Source organism: Phalacrocorax aristotelis, chromosome 3, assembly GCF_949628215.1.
Source record: "Phalacrocorax aristotelis chromosome 3, bGulAri2.1, whole genome shotgun sequence".
Lineage (NCBI taxonomy): Eukaryota > Metazoa > Chordata > Aves > Suliformes > Phalacrocoracidae > Phalacrocorax > Phalacrocorax aristotelis.
The window spans coordinates 437994-455766 of record NC_134278.1 but is presented as its reverse complement, the minus strand read 5'-3'; the positions used below and the strand labels follow the sequence as shown (position 1 = coordinate 455766).

General features: G+C 74.8%; 3 protein-coding genes across 4 annotated transcripts; 1 reads left to right on the top strand and 2 right to left on the bottom strand.

The window, feature by feature from the left end:
• Window positions 1-16: 16 nt before the first annotated feature.
• On the bottom strand, window positions 17-364 carry OST4 (oligosaccharyltransferase complex subunit 4, non-catalytic). Its single transcript, XM_075086449.1, has 2 exons — window positions 240-364; window positions 17-171 (listed from the first exon to the last, which is right to left on the bottom strand). The coding sequence occupies exon 1, from the start codon at window positions 362-364 to the stop codon at window positions 251-253; it is 114 nt and encodes a 37-aa protein (XP_074942550.1). The 3' UTR covers window positions 17-171; window positions 240-250.
• A 1854-nt stretch (window positions 365-2218) lies between these two features.
• Window positions 2219-10221, top strand: EMILIN1 (elastin microfibril interfacer 1). Of its 2 annotated transcripts, none has more exons than XM_075086434.1 (8): window positions 2219-2635; window positions 4808-4933; window positions 5521-5732; window positions 5816-7654; window positions 8431-8538; window positions 8662-8679; window positions 9015-9149; window positions 9639-10221. In XM_075086434.1, exons 1-8 carry the CDS (start codon window positions 2463-2465, stop codon window positions 9968-9970), a joined length of 2943 nt encoding a protein of 980 aa, XP_074942535.1. In that variant the 5' UTR covers window positions 2219-2462; the 3' UTR covers window positions 9971-10221. The 2 variants fall into 2 exon arrangements, with proteins under 2 accessions (XP_074942535.1, XP_074942536.1); XM_075086435.1 differs by having other exon boundaries at window positions 2220-2635; window positions 5521-5729.
• LOC142054213 (cGMP-dependent protein kinase 1-like) lies at window positions 10215-16937 on the bottom strand. Its single transcript, XM_075086451.1, is given in 24 exon segments — window positions 10215-10507; window positions 10578-10653; window positions 10725-10787; window positions 11044-11160; window positions 11230-11393; window positions 11509-11650; window positions 11743-11832; window positions 11934-12064; window positions 12171-12309; window positions 12885-12929; window positions 13349-13396; window positions 13489-13554; window positions 13901-13992; window positions 14093-14133; window positions 14136-14169; window positions 14354-14417; window positions 15041-15149; window positions 15221-15308; window positions 15310-15335; window positions 15585-15657; window positions 15659-15721; window positions 15724-15757; window positions 15826-16054; window positions 16638-16937. Coding segments are annotated over 24 exon segments (2244 nt in total). The 5' UTR covers window positions 16861-16937; the 3' UTR covers window positions 10215-10420.
• Window positions 16938-17773: the final 836 nt, after the last annotated feature.

Below are 17773 nucleotides of genomic sequence, written 5' to 3'. Positions count from 1 at the left end.
TTTACACCACACGGTCTCGTCTTGTATCATCGTGTTTCCGTTAAAGTTTGTTTGGAAGAAGCACGGCCTCCCGCCTCAGCGCCGCACCACCGCGCCGGCACCGGCACCCACCGCCGCTCGGGTGAGGGGTCGCGCTCCACCGCGGCCACCATGGCATGCGTCGGCGTGGTCCTGTGGGAGGCAGAGGGTGAGCGGCGTTGGTGCGGGTGCCGGCGCGGGTCCCGGTACCGGGGTCTCACCGTGGGTGACGTCACTCCTGCTTTTTGGGGTTGTTGACAGCCACGTAGTGGTAGAGGACGACGAGGAGGAAGAGGGACACGCCCAGCATGTTGGCGAAGATGGCCAGCTGCACGTCCGTGATCATCCTGCCGGAGGGACGCGCTGCCACCCCCGCCGGGACCCCCGGGACCCCCCCACCCGGGCGGGACCCCCCACCATGGGCGGGACCCATCCCCCGCCGGGACTGTCCGATCAGACCCCGCCTGGACCCTCGGGGCAGGACCCCCCCCGGGCCGGGCTTGGTCCCTTAGGGATACCCCCCCAGGGACCACCCACCCGGGCGCGACCCCTCACCCTGGTCGGGACCCCGCCTCCACCGGGACTCCTCAATCCGCCCCCACCGGGACCCACGGGGCAGCGCCACCCCGGGCCGGGCCGGGCCGCAGCCCCCAGACACCCCCCGGACACCCCCTGCCCCCCCGCACCGAGACGCCGGGACCCCAGAGCCGCCCCTCCGCCTCCGCCCCCACCCCGCGCTCACGCGCCGCCGCCGACACGTCTCCCTCCGCCGCGCGCGACTTCCGGCCGCGGGGCAGGGCGGGAGGGGCGGGGCGGGGCGCCGTGGCGACGGGGGCGGTGCCATGGAAACGGGGCGGGGCGCGGCCGGGCCTGGGTGGGTGACGTCATGGCCCGGGCAGGCCGTGACGTCCCGGCCGCCGCGGGTCTCTCCCCGCCCTCGCGCGCCGTGACACGCCAGCCGCGGGTTGCGGTGACGTCGCAGCTCCTGGCCCCGGAGTCGCGGTGACGTCACGGCCTGGCTCGCCGCGAGGCCCCGGGCGGGGGCCGGAGGGGGGGGAGGGGGCCCTGCCCGCCGCTCGGGAACGCCCCCCGTCCCCCGGGAGCCCGGGAACCCCCCGCCCCCCCCAGCCGCCGCCGCCGCCGCCGCCGCCGCCATACAAGGCCGGGCCCGGGGCGGGGGCGGGGTCGCTGGGGGGCGGGGCCGCGGCCGGCCGGGGCTAAATATAGCTCATGGGATGGGGCGTGCTGGGGCTGTGCTGGGCCATACTGGGCTCGGATGGGATGGGCACAGCCCGGGGATCCCGGCGGCGAGACCCCCAGGACCCTGCCCTCCCCCCCCCCCCCCCCGCAGCCCCCCCCCGAGCGCAGGGAGGGGTGTCACCGCCCCTCCCCCCGCCCCTCCCCCACCCAGCTGCCGCAGCTGCTCACGCTCAGCCCCCACGGGAGGAGCCCCAGGACGCGGCGGGTTCCCGCGCTGCCGCGCCAGGCGGTGACATCACCCCGGGGCTGGGGCCAAGGTGTGATGTCAGCGGGAGGCCGTTACATCACGGCATGGCCCGGGGAAGCCGTGGCGTCACTGCAGGCCTGGGGCCGGGGCGGCCGCCACCCCACCGCGGGGGCCGGGGTGGCCGCGGTGTCACCGCCCGCGCCCCCGGTGACCATCCCCGGCGCGGGGCCGGCGGTGTCGGGGCGGGGCCGGGGCGTGGGGCCGTGCCCAGCTCAGGGCACCGCCGCTGCCGTGGGGCCGTGGCCCCCCACGGATGGGGCGCGGTGCCGCCGGCACACCGGGCCGCCGCCGCCGCGGCTCGGGTGCCACGTGCCACGTGCGTGGCTACCGTGTGCCGGGCCGCAGGCAGGGCACTGCCCCGTCCTCCCCGGTGCCGGGGGCCGCCCCGGCGGCAGCACCAGGGCTTGGGGGAGCGCGGCAGCCCCCGTTGCCGTGCCGGGCGAGGAGCGGGGTGCCGAGCAAAGCCGCGGCGGTGCGGGCCGGGGGGACCCGTCGCGGTAGCAGCGGCCGCGCTGGCTGCCTGCGGCCCTGGCCCCCTGCCCGGCCTCTCTGGCTTTCCCCGTCCCTCCTTCCCGTCCTCGCTGGCGTCCCGGCCTAACGAGAAGCAGATGTGCGGGCGGCGGAGGCGGGGGCCGGCGGGGGCCGCGGTGCCCGGCGGAGGCCGGGGCGCGCCGGGGGCCGCGCGGGCCGGGGAGGGGGCCACGGCGGGCAGGAAGCGGGGGGCCCCGGGGACCCCGTCGGCGGGCAGCGCCGGGGCGGCTCTGGCGGCGAGGGGCTGGCCGAGGCGCGGCCGAGGGGAGGGCAGAGCCGCCGTGCCGAGCCGAGCCGTGCCGAGCCGCGCAGAGCCAGGAGGGACGGAGCCGCGACGGGACGCGCCATGCACTCCTGAGCTGGGCCGTGCCCGCCGAGCCGCGCCGCACCGAGCCGCCCACCCAGCATGGCCCCCTGGCTCTGGCCGTGCCTCCTGGCCGCCCAGGCCCTGGCCGCCAACTTCCCCCCCAGGTACAGCCTCTACACCAGGGGGGCCGCCCCGCTCAGCCCCGTCCAGGCCGCGGCCATGCAGGGCCCCGCCACGGCCCACGGCGGTGCCCGGGCCACCAGCCGGCACAGGTAGGAGCCGCGACCGCCGAACCGTGCCGGGGAGGGACGGCGGCGGCTGGGCAGCGCTGGGGAAGCGGGGCGCAGACGCCCACCCCGATGCCACGGGGTCCCTGGCGCCGGCACGTGCCACCGCCAGCCCGGGGTGCACGGCGAGGGACGGCGGGTCCCGTCCCCGGTGGGTGCTGCTGTGCCGGGTGCTGGGGACTGCGCTGGGTGCTGGGGCGCTCCCCCGCCCCACCGGGGGTCTGCCCCCAGCCTTGCTCACGCGCCGCCCCCAGCGCAGGCGCCCGTTGGGGCGGGTGGTGGGCGCACGTGGAGGGTGCGGGCCGGGGGCCTGGTGAGGGCTGGGGGCACGTGGAGGGGCCGGGTGCGGGGGCCGCGGAGGTGCACGTGGGTGCGGGGCTCCAGGAGGGGCTCGGGTGTGGGGGTGCGGGAGCCCGGCGAGCCCTGGCACCCCGAGGGGCAGGCATGGGTGCTGGGCTCGGTGCAGGCGGGCACTGGCAGCCGTACGTGCCGCGGTGCCGGGGATCCGGCATCGGTCCTGCCTCAGCATCCGCACGCCCGCACTGTGCGCCCCGGTGCGGGGTCAGCACGGACAGGGACGGGGAGGGGGCGCGGGGCCCAAACCCACCCCAACCCCACCCGTGCCATGCCGGGGCGGGGACGGGCAGCGTGGGGACGGCGTGGGGCAGCTTGTGCCCGCAGGTTGGGGACCCTGGGGGGCGCAGGGCTGGGGCCGGCCCCACGCTGGGGTGGGGGTCACGCTGTCACCGTGGCCACATCAGCGGCCCTGTGGGGTGGAGCCGCACCGGCACGGCCGCAGCCAGCGCCTGCCCGGTCCCTGCCCCACGGCCAGCCCCACGGCAGCCCCACAGCAGCCCCAGCCCAGCGTAGGGTGGCAGGAGCTGGCTGCAGGCGTGGGGCTGCCTGGAAAGGGGGGACAGGGGTCAGGCACCCCCGCGGGGCACATGGGGGGCATGGGGGCCGTGCTCGTGCCCTGCCCTTTCAGCAGGGCTCTTGTCCCACCCCGTTCTATCCCTCCCTGGGACGTGGACATCCCCGGTCCTGCGTGATGGGACCCCGGGGCAGCCCAGCGGGTCCTGGCATCCCATGGGTGTGGGGCTGAGGGGGCACAGGGGGGCCGGGAAGGGAGGGGAAGGGAAGGGGGAGGCGAGGGGGGACCGCTGGTCGGCGCAGGAATTCCCGGCGGCCCCCGGGGAGGAGCTGGAATCCAGCCGGGGCCTGAGGGGAACCAGCCGGGCTGACGGGAACCGGCCGCAGCTCCCCAGGCCCCCGCCACAGCGCAGCCCAGCTCCAGCTGCGGGGGTCCGGGGGCTGGGGGGGGCTGCTCCCTGCCAGGCTGCCCGGGGGGACTGTTCCGCATGGGGCTGGGGGTGCTGGGTGTGGGGCTGGGCAACGGGCGCTGGGCTCAGACCATATAAGGCTGCGCTGGGGTCCGTGCGGCCAGTGGGGCTGGGCTGGGGTCCCTGCAGCCTGTGGGGCTGGGGTACCTGAGCCTGCGGGGCTGGGCTGGCGTCCTGTGCCGTGGGGCTGGGGTCCCTGCAGCCTGCGGGGCTGGGCTGGCGTCCCGTGCCGTGGGGCTGGGGTCCCAGTGGCCTGTGGAGCCTGCAGACTCCTTTGTGTGGGTCCCCACCGGTGTGGAAAAGACCAGGGACATGTGGGGCAAGACATGGTGCTCGTGTCCCCAGTTCAGGCAGCACAGGCCCCACAGCACAGCGTGGTGGGGTGCCTGGCACCTCAAATCCTGTTTGGCCACCCCAAACCCCCCAGGTAGAGCCTCCAACCCCCCCCCCAGGGCTCCCCAGGGGCTGCCCCACAGCCAGGGGCTGCTCCTGCCGTGCCACGGCCCCGGCTGGGGCTTGGCAAAGGGCTCTGGTGCTACGGGCTGCTGGGCAGAGCGGGGATGAAAGGGTTCTGCCGTGGGGCAGGATCTGGCCCATTAACCCCGCAGCACTGGGCCGTGACGGCTGCTACCGGTGGGACTGGCAGGGCGAGCGCTGGGGCGTGCCGGGGGGCCTGGTGCGTGCCAGGGGCCCGGTGTGTGCCGGGAGATGCAGGGTGAGCGCCGGGACGATGCCAGGTGCGTGCCGGGAGGGTACCCAGTGCACGCAGGACGGTGCCGGGTGCGTGCCGGATGGACACCCTGACCCCTTCCCGCAGGAACTGGTGTGCCTACGTGGTGACGCGCACCGTGAGCTGCGTGGTGGAGGACGGCGTCGAGAGCTTCGTGAAGCCGGATTACCAGCCGTGCGGCTGGGGGCAGCTCCAGTGCCCCCGTGTCCTGGCGTGAGTGGGGGGGCTCTGGGGGCCGTGGGGGGGGCTTGGAGCAGAGCCATCTCTGGCCGTGGCCCCGCTGCCACCCCCGCCACCGTTGTCACTGGTGTTTATCCAGCCCGGGTCATGTTTACTTTTTCACAAGAGCCTCCAGTGGCGCTGGGTGGGTGACCGGCCCCCGCCCCTGCCCAGCTGGGGGCCCCCCACAAGGCGCGCGCCGGGACCCCCAGCGCAGCTCTCCAGGCCAGCAGCTCGGCAGCGGGGCCGGCAGCGCGGGGTGCCGCCGGCGGCGGGGTGCTGGGTCCGGGCAGGGGCAGCCCCCCGCGGCCCCCGGCGTTTGAGCAAGAGCCTGGGCGCGGGCGGGGGCGCGGCCGTGCCGTGGGGGGCCAGACCGCGGCCTGTGTTTGGGTTTGCTCCGGGCTGGCGTCACTTGGCGCGACCGCAAGCGGGGGCCCGGCGGGCGGCGGTGCCGGCAGAGCCGGGGGCCGAGTGCAGGCAGGGGGCTCAGCGCGGGCTCTCCCGCAGCCCTGCCCCCCCAGGGCCAGCCCCGCTCCCCACGCCCGGGACCCCCACCCAGCATCCCCCCTCCCTGCCCGCAGGTACCGCAGCTTCCTGCGGCCCCGCTACAAGCTGTCCCAGAGGACGGTGTCAGAGCTGGCCTGGCGCTGCTGCCAGGGCTACTCAGGCGAGGACTGCACCGAGGGGCCAGCACCGGCGTCCCCACTGCCCACCGGCCACCCCCGGCCCCGGCCCGGCCGCCCCACGCTCTCCGGCTTCGGCAACCCCCTCAGCGGCCTGGGGGGCGAAGGTAGTGCCGTCGGGCAGCGGGAGGGGTACGCACCGGCGGGGCAGGCCCGGCGCGGCCGTGACCCTGACGATGCGTTGCGGTGGCAGGCGGCGGGGATGCCGCGAAGGTGCGGCAGCTGGAGGAGCAGGTGCGGCGGCTGAGCGAGCAGGTGGAGGAGCTGCGGGCCGGGCAGGAGCCGCTGCCGGAGCACCCACGCCGCACGACGGACGGCGGCCCCGAGGGCGAGCAGCCGGCCGACGCGGCCGCCCCCGCCGAGGTGCGGGAGGTGCTGAGCCACGTCCAGCGGCGGCTGGAGGAGCTGGAGAACCGGCTGCAGCGCCAGGAGAGCGGCCGGGACAGCTCGGCGGTGCCGGCGGGAGGCCCGGGAGCGGCCACGGCGCTGCATGACCTGGAGCAGCGGCTGCAGGAGACCTGCGCCGCCTGCGCGGCCGGCACCGAGGGGCTGCGGCGGCAGGCGGCGGAGGACCGGGAGCGCATGCGGGCGCTGGAGAAGCTGGTGGGCTCGGTGGACCAGCGCAACCGGGAGGCGGTGGAGTCAGTGCAGCGGCACATCAGCAGCCTGAGCAGCCGCCTGGCCCCCGCCGCCGCGCCACCGGACGAGCTGCACCGGCGCCTGGCTGAGCTCGAGCGGCGCCTGGAGGGGCTGCCCGCGGCGGCGGCGGGGCCAGGAGGGCAGGGGCCGGTGCTGGCCCGGCGCCTAGCGGAGCTGGAGGGGCGACTGAACGCCTCACGGGCCGGCCCGTGGCCCCCCGAGCCGGAGGGGTGGCAGAGGGGGCTGCCAGGACGCCTGGCCAACCTGAGCCGGGTGGTGGAGGGGCTGGCGGCGAGTGGGGCACAGCGCGGCGCCCGCCTGGCCGAGCTGGAGGGGCTGCTGGCCCGTTGCGGCCAGCCTTGCCCCGCGCCCCCAGAGCCGACGGCAGGCGGCCAGGATGGGCCGGACGGGCAGCTCAGCCTCCTCTTCCTCCGGCAGCTGGAGCAGCGACTGCAGGACACCGAGGGGCAGCTCCAGGCGCTGGGGGCTGGTGGGGATGGGCTGGCCGGGACCCTGCGGGGGCTGCAGGCGGAGGCTGGGGAGCTGCGGGAGCTGCTGGGGGAGCAGGGGGAGGCGCTGGGGTGGCTGGCGGGGCGGCTGGAGCCCGGGGGGGCCCTGGCAGAGGAGCTGGAGCAGCTCCGCAACCGGACAGGGCGGCTGGAGGCCGAGCTGGGGGGGCTGAGCGGTGGCCCCTGTTCCGGGCCCTGCGCCCCGCTGCCGTCCCGGGAGCTGGAGCAGCTGCGGGCCGAGGTGGACGCCTGCACCGCTGCCTGCCGCCTGCCCCAGCCCGGCCCCTCGGTGCCAGAGCCGGAGCTGGAGCCGGAGCCGCCGCTGGAGGGGTTCAGCATCTTTGATGGCACCTCGCCCTCAGAGCTGCGGGCGCTGCGGGGCGAGCTGGGGTCAGCGCTGCTCGCCTTCGGCGGGCTGAACGCCACGGTGCAGGGGCTGCAGGACGCCCTGGACCAGCAAGACGCCCGGCAGCGCCAGCTGGACGCCATCACCGACCGCATCGTGGCCGAGCTGGACCAGGCAGCGGCGACGGCAGCGGCGCGGCAGGCCGAGAGCGAGGAGCGGCTGGAGGGGCTGGTGCGGGAGCTGGTGCGGGCAGGGGGCTGCCCGGCCGGCCTGGAGCCACGGGTGGCCAAGCTGGAGGGCATCTGCGAGCAGCTGGAGGCCGTGTCGGGCGGGCTGCGGGGCGTCCGCGAGGGGCTGAGCCGGCACGTGGCGGGGCTGTGGGACGCGGTGCGGGAGCTGAACGGCACGGCCCGCGAGCAGGCAGCGCTGCTGGACAAGGCGCTGCAGGCCCAGCTCCCGCGCCGGCTCGGAGCCCTCAACGCCAGCCTGCAGCACCTGCGCGGCGAGCTGCTCCGCCTGACCCGGGGGGACCTCACCGGTGCGCGGGCGCGGGGGTCAGGGCGGCGGGGCGGGGGGTCAGGGCTGCAGGGATCGGGTGCCGGTAGGGGGCACAGTGGGGCTGGGGGCTCAGGGCTGCGGGACGGGGCGTGGGTGGGGGGCACGGTGGGGCTGGGGGCTCAGGGCTGCGGGACGGGGCGTGGGTGGGGGGCACCGTGGGGCTGGGGGCTCAGGGCTGCGGGACGGGGCGTGGGTGCGGGGCACGGTGGGGCTGGGGGCTCAGGGCTGCGGGACGGGGCGTGGGTGCGGGGCACGGTGGGGCTGGGGGCTCAGGGCTGCGGGACGGGGCGTGGGTGGGGGGCACCGTGGGGCTGGGGGCTCAGGGCTGCGGGACGGGGCGTGGGTGGGGGGCACCGTGGGGCTGGGGGCTCAGGGCTGCGGGACGGGGCATGGGTGGGGGGCACGGTGGGGCTGGGGGCTCAGGGCTGCGGGACAGGGCGTGGGTGGGAGGCATGGTGGGTCTGGGGGCTCAGGGGTGCAGGGACAGCCATGGGGACGTGGGACTTTGAGGAATGGGGAGGGGGTCACCAGCGAGTGAGGTGGGGGTGCAGGGCATAGCTGTGGGGCCTCGGGGGTGTTGGGCTGCAGGGATGGGGGGACACAGGCTGTGGGGATGTGGGGGCTCAAGCCATGGGGATGTGGGGTGTGGGGACATGGGGGTGCAAGTCATAGGGCCTTGGGGACGCAAGGTGTGGGGCTGTGGGGCAAGCGGAAGGGCTGTGGGGCCTGGGGGGCTCTAACCCACCTTCCCTCCAGGGCCCCCCGGCCCCCCCGGACCTGCTGGCCCCATGGGTGAGATGGGCCCCCCCGGCCCCGCCGGGCCCCCCGGCAAGGATGGAGAACAAGGCCCCGTGGGCCCCCCCGGTAGGGAGCAGCCCCCCCAAGCCCCATCCCCCGCAGCGGGGCAGCGCTGGTGTGGCCGGACCCTGTGCCCCAGGGGTCCCACCCTGTTCCAGCCCTCAGCCCCCTCCTCCCCTTTCCTCCTAGGGCTGCCAGGAGAGAGAGGTAGGGCTGGGGGGGGTCTGGGGGGCTGGAGCTTGGGGGATGAGTGGGCTTGGGGGGCTGCAATGGCAGCTGGGGGGTGTGGGCTGGGGCGAGGGGAGCGGGAGGTGGGCATGGTGGGGGCGCAGGGCACTGGGCAGCCTGGGGTGAAGGGCACGGCTGGGGGCAGAGGGGCTGGGGGGCACGGTGGGGAGACGTGGTCGGGGAGGGGGGCATGGATACAATGAAGCGGCAGGTATTGGGGGTGGGGGGGTCAGGGGCTGTGGCTGCTGGGCTGGGGGTGCCGTGGGGGGCAGGAGGGGCCGGGCCAGGGTGCCCCATCCTGACGTGGTGCCCAGGCGAGGTGGGGAAGCCGGGCTCCGTGCCCCGCATCGCCTTCTCGGCCGCCCTGAGCACCCAGCGCACGGAGCCGGGCACCGTCCCCTTCGACCAGGTCCTGCTCAACGACGGCGGCGCCTACGACCCCAAGACGGGTGAGCGCCCACGCGGCTCGGCCACGCATGGGGCAGGGGGGCCGTGGGGCGGGATGGGGCTGCAGTGGGGTCTGTGGGGCGGGATGGGGCTGCAGAGGGGGCTGTGGGGTGGGATGGGGCTGCAGTGGTGGCCGTGGGGCTGGATGAGGCTGCAGTGGTGTCCGTGGGGCGGGATGGGGCTGCAGTGGGGTCTGTGGGGCGGGATGGGGCTGCAGAGGGGGCTGTGGGGCGGGATGGGGCTGGATGGGGTTTTCAGGCATGTGGGGGCTGCTCAGGCATGGGTGAAGCATGATCCTGGTGTGCAATGAAGGCCATGGGATGGGGGGCTCCTCAGGGGGGTGCCACATCTCTCCTGTGGGTGCACCGGTGGCTGTGGGGTGCAGTGGGGGAGCTTGGGGGGGGGGGCACAGCCCATTCTGGGGGTACCGGGGGGGTGGTCCCTGGGGACAGGGCGGCCACTAGCCCTGACATCCACCGCCGCCGCCGCAGGCACCTTCACAGCGCCGGTGAGCGGGCGGTACCTGGTGAGCGCGGTGCTGACGGGGCACAAGGGCGAGAAGGTGGAGGCCGTGCTGTCACGCTCCAACCGGGGCATCGCCCGCCTGGACTCGGCCGGTTTCCAGCCCGAGGGGCTGGAGAAGGAGCCGGTGGTGGCCCTGCAGCCCAGCCCCGGCGCGCTCGGCGTCTTCAGCCTCCTGCTGCAGCTGGATGCGGGCCAGACGCTCTGCGTGGACCTGGTCTCGGGGCGCCTGGCCCACGCGCCCGATGAGCCCCTCACCGTCTTCAGCGGGGCCCTGCTCTACGACGCCAACAAGCCCTAGAGCCACCGGACCCCCGCACCCCGCCCCGGCATGGGGCTGCCGGCCAGCCGGGGGGCACAGCTGGGCCAGGGTGTCCCCATGCCCTGGCGGGACCCCCCCCCACCCCCACCCTGTTATTTATCAGCACCCCTCACCCCTCACTCCCCTGCCGCCACACACCCCTTGCCCCACATCGCCCGCCCCAGCCCCCCATGCCGCCCCCGGCCCCCCACTGCCCCCCACAAAATAAAGACACGGCACCGGGTTTTGTACCTGCGGCTCCGGCTCCTTCCTGCACCCAGCTGCAGCCCCCCACCCCGGTTTATCGCCCTGGGGCAGCCCCCCAACCCCGGGGAGCACGAGGCCACAGGGCAGCCCCTGGCATTGCCCCAGCCCAGGGGTGCTGTGGGGAGGGGGCCCAGCCGGCCTGGCCCGGGGGGTTCCACCGTGGTCCTGGGGGTCCCGCTGCGGTCAGAAATCCTCGTCCCAGCCCGAGAACTCGTCCTCTGCTGGCGTCCAGTCAACGGAGAAACGCTTGAAGTTGACGTAGGGGGGTCCCTGGGTGGGGGGGGATGGGGTCAGAGCCAGCTCCCTGCCCCCCCCCGAGCCCCCCAAGCCCCCACCTCACCTCCTTGATGAGCCGCAGCGTGGGTGCCTCCAGCTGCCGCAGCGAGAGCTTCCTCCACTTCAGGCCCCCGAACCACCTGGAGGGGTGGGGGAGCTGCAGGAGGGACCGAGACGGGGGCATTGGGTCCCCCCCCCAACCCCCCCTCACCTGTGCTTCTTGATGCCGCGGATGCCGCTGGCCGTGTTCCCCAGGCGCTGCCCCGGCCGGCGCCTGCAAGGGATGGCGTGGGGCGGGGGCTGGGGGGCACCCCCATGCACAGTGGGGTGCGGTGATGCACCCAGGGACCCCCCCCAATGCACAGTGGGGTGCGGCGATGCACCCAAGGACACCCCCCCAATGCACAGTGGGGTGTGGCGATGCACCCAGGCACCCAAGTGCCTCCCAAGAGGCCTCGGCCCTGCCCGGGGCACCCCAGTGCACCCCGCGCACCCCACCCCTGCGGAGCCCGCGTGGGTGCCCCGAGCACCTGCAGAGCTTGCTGATGAGGGAGCAGGCGGCCTCGCTGAGGAAGGCGGGGAAGGAGAGGATGCCGTCCAGGATGCGGCTGTAGATCTGCCGGGGGTCGGCGCTGTGGAAGGGGGGCCTGCGGGGTGCGGGCAGCTGTGGCCTCGCCGTGGAGGGGGCTCGGCTGGCCCCGGGGGCGCCCACTCACCTGCCCACCAGCATCTCGAAGGTGAGGACACCCAGCATCCAGAAGTCGACGGCAAAGTCATGGCCCTCCTGGCGCAGCATCTCGGGCGCCAGGTACTCGGGGGTCCCGCAGAAGGAGTAGGTCTTCTCCCCCCGCCCCAACTCCTTGGCGAAGCCGAAGTCAACCTGCGGGCTCCGGCGCCATCAGCCAGCGCAGCCCCCCTCCCCGCCAGGCCCTGCCGCCCCCTCCCCAGGCACTGCCACAGCAGCGCTGGCGTCGCCGGGACGCCCGCCCCGGTACCAGCTTGATGTAGCCGCGCTGGTCCAGCATGAGGTTCTCGGGCTTCAGGTCCCGGTAGATGATGCCGTGGCTGTGCAGGTACTCGAGGCCCTCCACCACGCAGGCGCAGCAGAACACGGCCAGCGGCTCCTCGAAGCAGCGCCTGCACGGCAGGGACCGGCAGTCACACGGCACGGCACGGTATGGCACGGCACGGCAATGCCGCCCCGTCCCGCGCTCGCCCCAGCTCCGTACATCTCACGCAGCTTGGTCCACAGCTCGCCGCCCTGGCAGAACTCCAGCAGCAGGTAGATGTACTGCCCATCCCGGAATGTGCCGAAAAACCTGCCGGTGGAGGGGGGTTGGCAAGACCTCGGCACAACCAGCAGCCGCACAGCCCCGAGCCCTGCTCTGCCCCCCCCGACCCCGCTGCCCCCCGCTCTCACCCCACGACGAAGGGGCTGCGGCTGCGTGCCAGCACCCGCCGCTCAGTGCGCACGTGCTCCTGCTGGTGCGTCCGCACCACCCAGTCCTTGCGGATCCGCTTCAGCGCGAAGAGCCGCTCCTGGCACTGCACCTGGGTGTGGGTGGCCGTGGGCAGCGGGACGGGCACCCGCGGCAGGAGGCAGCAGGACGGGGCCGGGTGCCAAGAGCCAGGGGAGGGCACAGGGTCCGGCTCTCACCAGCTCGACCCTGCCGAAGCCGCCGGTGCCCAGGACGACGCGCTGGCCCTGCCACTGCCCCTCCTTGTAGCGTACAGCCACCAGGTCCTCCAGCCGTACCGGTGCCGGGGGCTGCCGCAGGCTTGGGGACCCCCAGCCCCTGCGGGTGTGGATCATGGCCCTGCAGCACCCGCCCTGGCACTGTGGGGCTGCCGATCCCACACCTGCCAGGGCTCAGGGCGCCCCCGCTGCTCCCCAGGGACGGCGCTGGGTCGGACCCTGGGGACTCCCCAGCACCATGCTGGACCCTGGCGCCATTGCTCTGGGACATGGGGACACCGCAGCACCGAGTGACCGCAGGGACGCTGTGTCACCCAGACAGACCCCAGGGAGGCCCAGCACAGGGCTGGGCCCTCACTGACTTGCTGCTGTCTGCCCCTCCTCCACTGCCCACCCATGTCCATGCCCTGAGGCCAGGGAGCCACATCCCAGGGCAGGATGGCCCTGCCCTTATCCCCATCCCATCCCATTCCCATTCCCATCCGATCTCTCCCCATCCCCATCCCGTTCCCATCCCATCCCATCATTCCCCATCCCCATCCCACCTCCATCCCACCCCATCCCTATCCCATCTCCATCCCCTCCGATCCCATCCCAATCCCAATCCATCCCCATGTCATCCCCATCCCAATCCCATCCCATCCCCATCCCATCTCCACCCCAGCCCCCACTGACCGCCCAGGATCCTCCGGGGCCGGTGCCTCTGTCTCAGAAGTGTTTCTGGGTGGTCAGGAGCCATGGGTGTTGGGGGTGCAGCATCAGGGGTTGGGGGTGCGGGGGCAGGGGCATCGGCGCCTGCTCCTCCCAGCACCCCCACGTCCCCTCCCCACAGTCCCCCCAGCACAAGATTCCCCCCGGGACAGGTACAGGGTGCGGGGGGGCAGCTGGGGTCCCGACCCATATGTAGGGTCAGGAAGGAGCCGCCCTGGCAGGGGGATCCATGGTGGGGGACACCCCGTGCCATGGGGCTGGGTGGGAGTGGGAGGGCACCAAGACTTGCATGAGGCCCCACCACAGCCCCCAGCCCAGCCCCCACCAACAGCAGCACCCAGCTGCCCACACCGGGGCCTCCCTGGGGCCAGGGGCTCCCCTCCCTGCCCTGGGGTCCCCTGAGGGGTTGGGGGGGCCAGGACACTCACGGCTCTGACGGCTGCCGGGGGCAGAAGGGGCTGATCTCAAGGAAGTCTCTGCGGGGCAGAGAAGGGCTCAGTGGGGTGGGGGCACCCTGGCCGTGCCCCCACAGGGCCAGCCTGGGGTGGGGGGGCACGGGGACACCCACTCCTTGGCCACGGTGATGCAGGTGACGTGTCCCTGGGCCTGGCACGATGCCGTCCGGCGGGTGTTCCTGCGCAGGAGGCGGGGGGTCACGGGGGGGATACGTGGGCGGGAGGGGGGACAGGAGCCGGGGTGGGGCGGGGGAGGCGGGGGGGTGGGGGGGTGCGTGGGGAGCTGGTGCAGGTGAGCTGGGACCTGCCCGTCCTGGCGCGCCGGGGACGTGCTGGGGACACTGTGGGCAGTGGGAAGGGTGTGACTGCGGGGCTGTGACTGCAGGGGTGTCGCTGACTGCGGGGGGGGTGTCACTGCGGTGCGGGGCGGGTGTCACCGCGGGGCCGGGCCGCGGCGCTGGAGCCAGGCACCGAGTGCGGGCTGGCCCCGCGGCCGGGGCGGGGTGCGGGGCGCGGCGGGGGCACCTACTGCAGCAGGGAGAGCTCCCGAAGTGCTCGCCGGCGCCCAGGACCCGGAGCAGCTTCTCCCGCCCGTCCTCCCGCCGGCTCACCCGCACCTGCACGGGGGGGGGGGGGGGGCTGAGCGCGGGCCATGCCCCTCGCGCGGGGGGACCCCGCTGCGGGGCGGGGCGGGGCGGGGCGGGGCGCCGCACCCACCTCTCCCTTCAGGATGATGTAGAAGTTTTCCCCCTCGTCCCTTCGTGGATAATGACGTGGCCGGGCGCGAAGGTGCACTGCGGGAGGGACGGGGCGGGCGGGGGGCTGGGCGGGCCCGCAGCGCCCCCGCCGCCCCAGAGCCGCCATCCCAAGCACATCCCGGCGGCCCCAGCCCCCACGCTGCACCCCCGACCCCCACCACGGGCTGCGGCCTCCACGGGGAGGTGTCCCGGCCCACGACCGTGCCCCGCGACCACCCACCTCCTCCATGGCGTCCAGCAGCTTGGAGAGGTGGCTGTCGGAGAGGTCCCGCAGCCAGTGCACCCTGCGGGCGAGAGGGGCCGGTGGGGCTCCCGCAGCCTGCCTGCGCCCCGCCTGCTCCCCCCTGCCTCCCACCTGCTCCCCCCTGCCCCCTGCCTGCTCCCCCCTGCGCCCCGCCTGCTCCCCCCTGCCCCCGCCTGCTCCCCCCTGCCCCCCGCCTGCTCCCCCCGCGCCCACCCCCTGCCCCCCGCCTGCTCCCCCCTGCGCCCCGCCTGCTCCCCCCTGCCCCCCGCCTGCTCCCCCCGCGCCCCGCCCAGGGCTCCAGGAGCCGGAGCCCAGCAGAGCCCTCGGGCAGGGCTGGGGAAGGGGATGGAGAGGCACGAGGATGGGAGGGGGCAGGGCTGGGATGGGGACTGGGACATGGTGGAGGTGGGGATGGGTGTGGGAATGGAGAGGAGGGGTCTGGGGATGGCCGTGGGAATAAGGATGGGATGGGGTGGGATGAGATGGGGATAAGGATGAAAATGGGGATGGGGAGGGATTGGGAGGGGGGTGGGGATGAGGACAAGGCTGGGACTATGAGGGGATTCTGCAGCCAGGGATGGCAGGAGAGGCCACCACCCCCCCCGAGGGGGTCAGGGGTGGTGGGTTGCCACGGGGGTGTTGCTGGCAGGTGCCAGGCCCCACTCACGTCCGCAGGAGCCCAAGATCTCGGCTCGCCTCTGCTTGGCGTTGCTGGTGGCAATGGCGCGGTACCGCTGCCTGTCGATGGCCCAGAGGCGCACGGGGCCGAGCGCTGCAGCAGAGGGGGTCAGTGGGGGCCGGGGAGGGCAGCACGGGGCCCCTGGGGTGGGGGGCTGCCCTTACCCTGCACGGTGGCCGTGCGCTTGCAGTGGTAGAGGATGGCCAGCTCCCCGAACACGTCACCCGGCCCCAGCGTGCGGAGCTGCCGGCCCCCGCTGGCTCACGCTGAGCTGCCCCTCTGCAGAGAGACGCGGCCCATGGCATCACGCACACACGCGTGTGCGCACAAGCACATGTGTGCACATGTGGGTCTGCCCTGCAGCGGGCAGCCTCGCACACGCGCGTGGGTTGCTGCACCCCCCCACAGCAGGTGCACACGCGTGTGCGGCAGCCTGACACGCACACGGGCTCACTCCGATGCGCACGTGCGTGCACGCCTGCAGCACACCTGCACACGCGCACCGCGTGCCCCCCGCCACGCTCTCACCTGCCACGATGTACATGGCGGTGCCCTCAGCACCCTCGGCCAGCACCGTGTCCCCGGCGCCGTGCCAGACCGGGGGTGAAGCTCTGGGCCAGCGCCTCGGGGCAGCCCTCGCCCAGGCGCCGCAGGAACTCGCTGGCGTCCCACCGCCTCCCGCAATCAGGCCGAGGTCCCTGCTGGTGCAGGGACACAGGCAGGGCAGCACTGGACCCCTGACCCCAGCCCTGCAGCCCCCCCGCCCCACCGGCTACCTGCATAATGTGGGCTGTTGGGCACGCAGAGGTCTGCGTCACTGGCGAGGGGCTCAGGGACGATGGCTGGTGCCCGGCTGTCCCGCCGGCCAGGGGGCTGCTCTGTGGCCTCCTCCCGCGCCATGCTCTGCAGGAAGGTCTTCTCTTCCTGCAGCCGCAGCTCGCGCAGCCGTTCGTCCATCCCTGTGCCACCGCGACCGCTCCCGGCGCCCTGGGGTGCAGCTGGCGGGCAGTGAGCGGCACGCAGCGCCCCACCACGGCACCAGCCCCCGGCCCCAGAGCCGCCCCTGTCCCCCAGGGCACAGAGGGGAGATGCCCCTGGTGCGCAGCCCCACATGGTGCAGCCGCACGCGGCACAGCCGTGCCCAGCATGGCAACTGCCAGCCTTGGCGCTGCACTGCCCGGCACAGCACGGCACAGGTGGGCACGCCATGGTCAAGGACACCCAGGAACCTGCGGTGCCGGGCACTTGGCCCCCAATGTACCCCAGACCCTTGGCCCAGCAGCTCTGGGGGCAGCGCAGGCAGGACCCCGGTGCAGACAGGAGGGGTTCCCAGGTGGGGGTCCCTGCCCTGGCCACCACCCCATGGCAAGGGTGGGTGTGGGCTCCCACGGTCACCATGCCCGGGGCATTCCCTGCCCTGAGCAAAGGTCGTGCCACCGGCACAAAGGAGCCGGGAGTGGCCTCGGCACATCCCCCGGCACGGCACAGGGACGCGGTGACCCGACCCGGCTGCCGGGGCTGTGGGCTGCTGCCGGCGCCAGGGGCTCAGCCCCACTCCCCGACCCGTGCGGGGGCACCTACCTGTGCCACCGCCGCTGCCCGCCGTCCCCTCCACCGTGCCACCGCTGCGGCACAGCCCCGGTGACACATTAACCTGCCCTGCCCAGCGGCGCTCCCACGGGCCCGCGCCCCCACCCAGCACGTGCACACCCTGCCCACGGGCCTGCACCCTGACCTGTGCCCCATGCGTGGGAGGGGCTGGGGGTGAGGGGGGGTCCCAGCACCCTGCGGTGGCACCGGGCATGGCCACCTCAGGCAGAGTCGAGCCCAGGGGCTGGCACCCCCTGCCCCAAGGTACTCCACAGCACCCCTGGCCCCAGCTGTGCCTGGTTCAGCTCCAGGCTCCCCAGGGCTGATGGGCCACGGCCCGCCGCGCCCCCCCAGCACCACCCCACGGTGGGGACCCACTGCCCCAACCCAGCCCACTGTGCCCTGACCGTGGGCCCTGCGCCCGCCTGGCCTCGGTGGCCTCAGGGCACTGACACCACCGGCACTGGTGAGGGTGGGCTGGTGCACTGTGGGGAGCATGGGGGTGCGTGTGTGCACGGGGCGGGGGGGGGTGTGTGTGTGAGAACGGTGGGTTGCACAGAGGACGTGTACTGGGGGGTGTGTGCACGGGGTGGGGTGTGCATGGGGTGCACGGGATGGGGTGCATGGGGGGGAATGCACGGGGGGGTGCACAGGGGATGCACGGGGGGGATACACGGGGGGCTGTGTGCACAGGGGATGCACAGGGGGGATACACGGCGGGGCTGTGTGCACAGGGGATGCACGGGGCGGGATACACGGGGGGCTGTGTGCACAGGTACACGGGGGGCTGTGTGCACAGGGGATGCACGGGGCGGGATGCACGGGGGGCTGTGGGCACGGGGGGTGCACGGTGGGGGATACACGGGGGGCTGTGGGCACGGGGGGTGCACGGCAGGGGATACACGGGGGGCTGTGGGCACGGGGATGCACGGGGGGCTGTGGGAACAGGGGATGCACGGGGGACTGTGGGCACGGGGGGTGCACGGGGGGATGCACGGGGGCTGTGGGCACGGGGGTGCACGGGGGGGATACACGGGGGACTGTGGGCACGGGGGGTGCACGGGGGGCTGTGGGCACGGGGGGTGCACGGTGGGGGGATACACGGGGGCTGTGGGCACGGGGGGTGC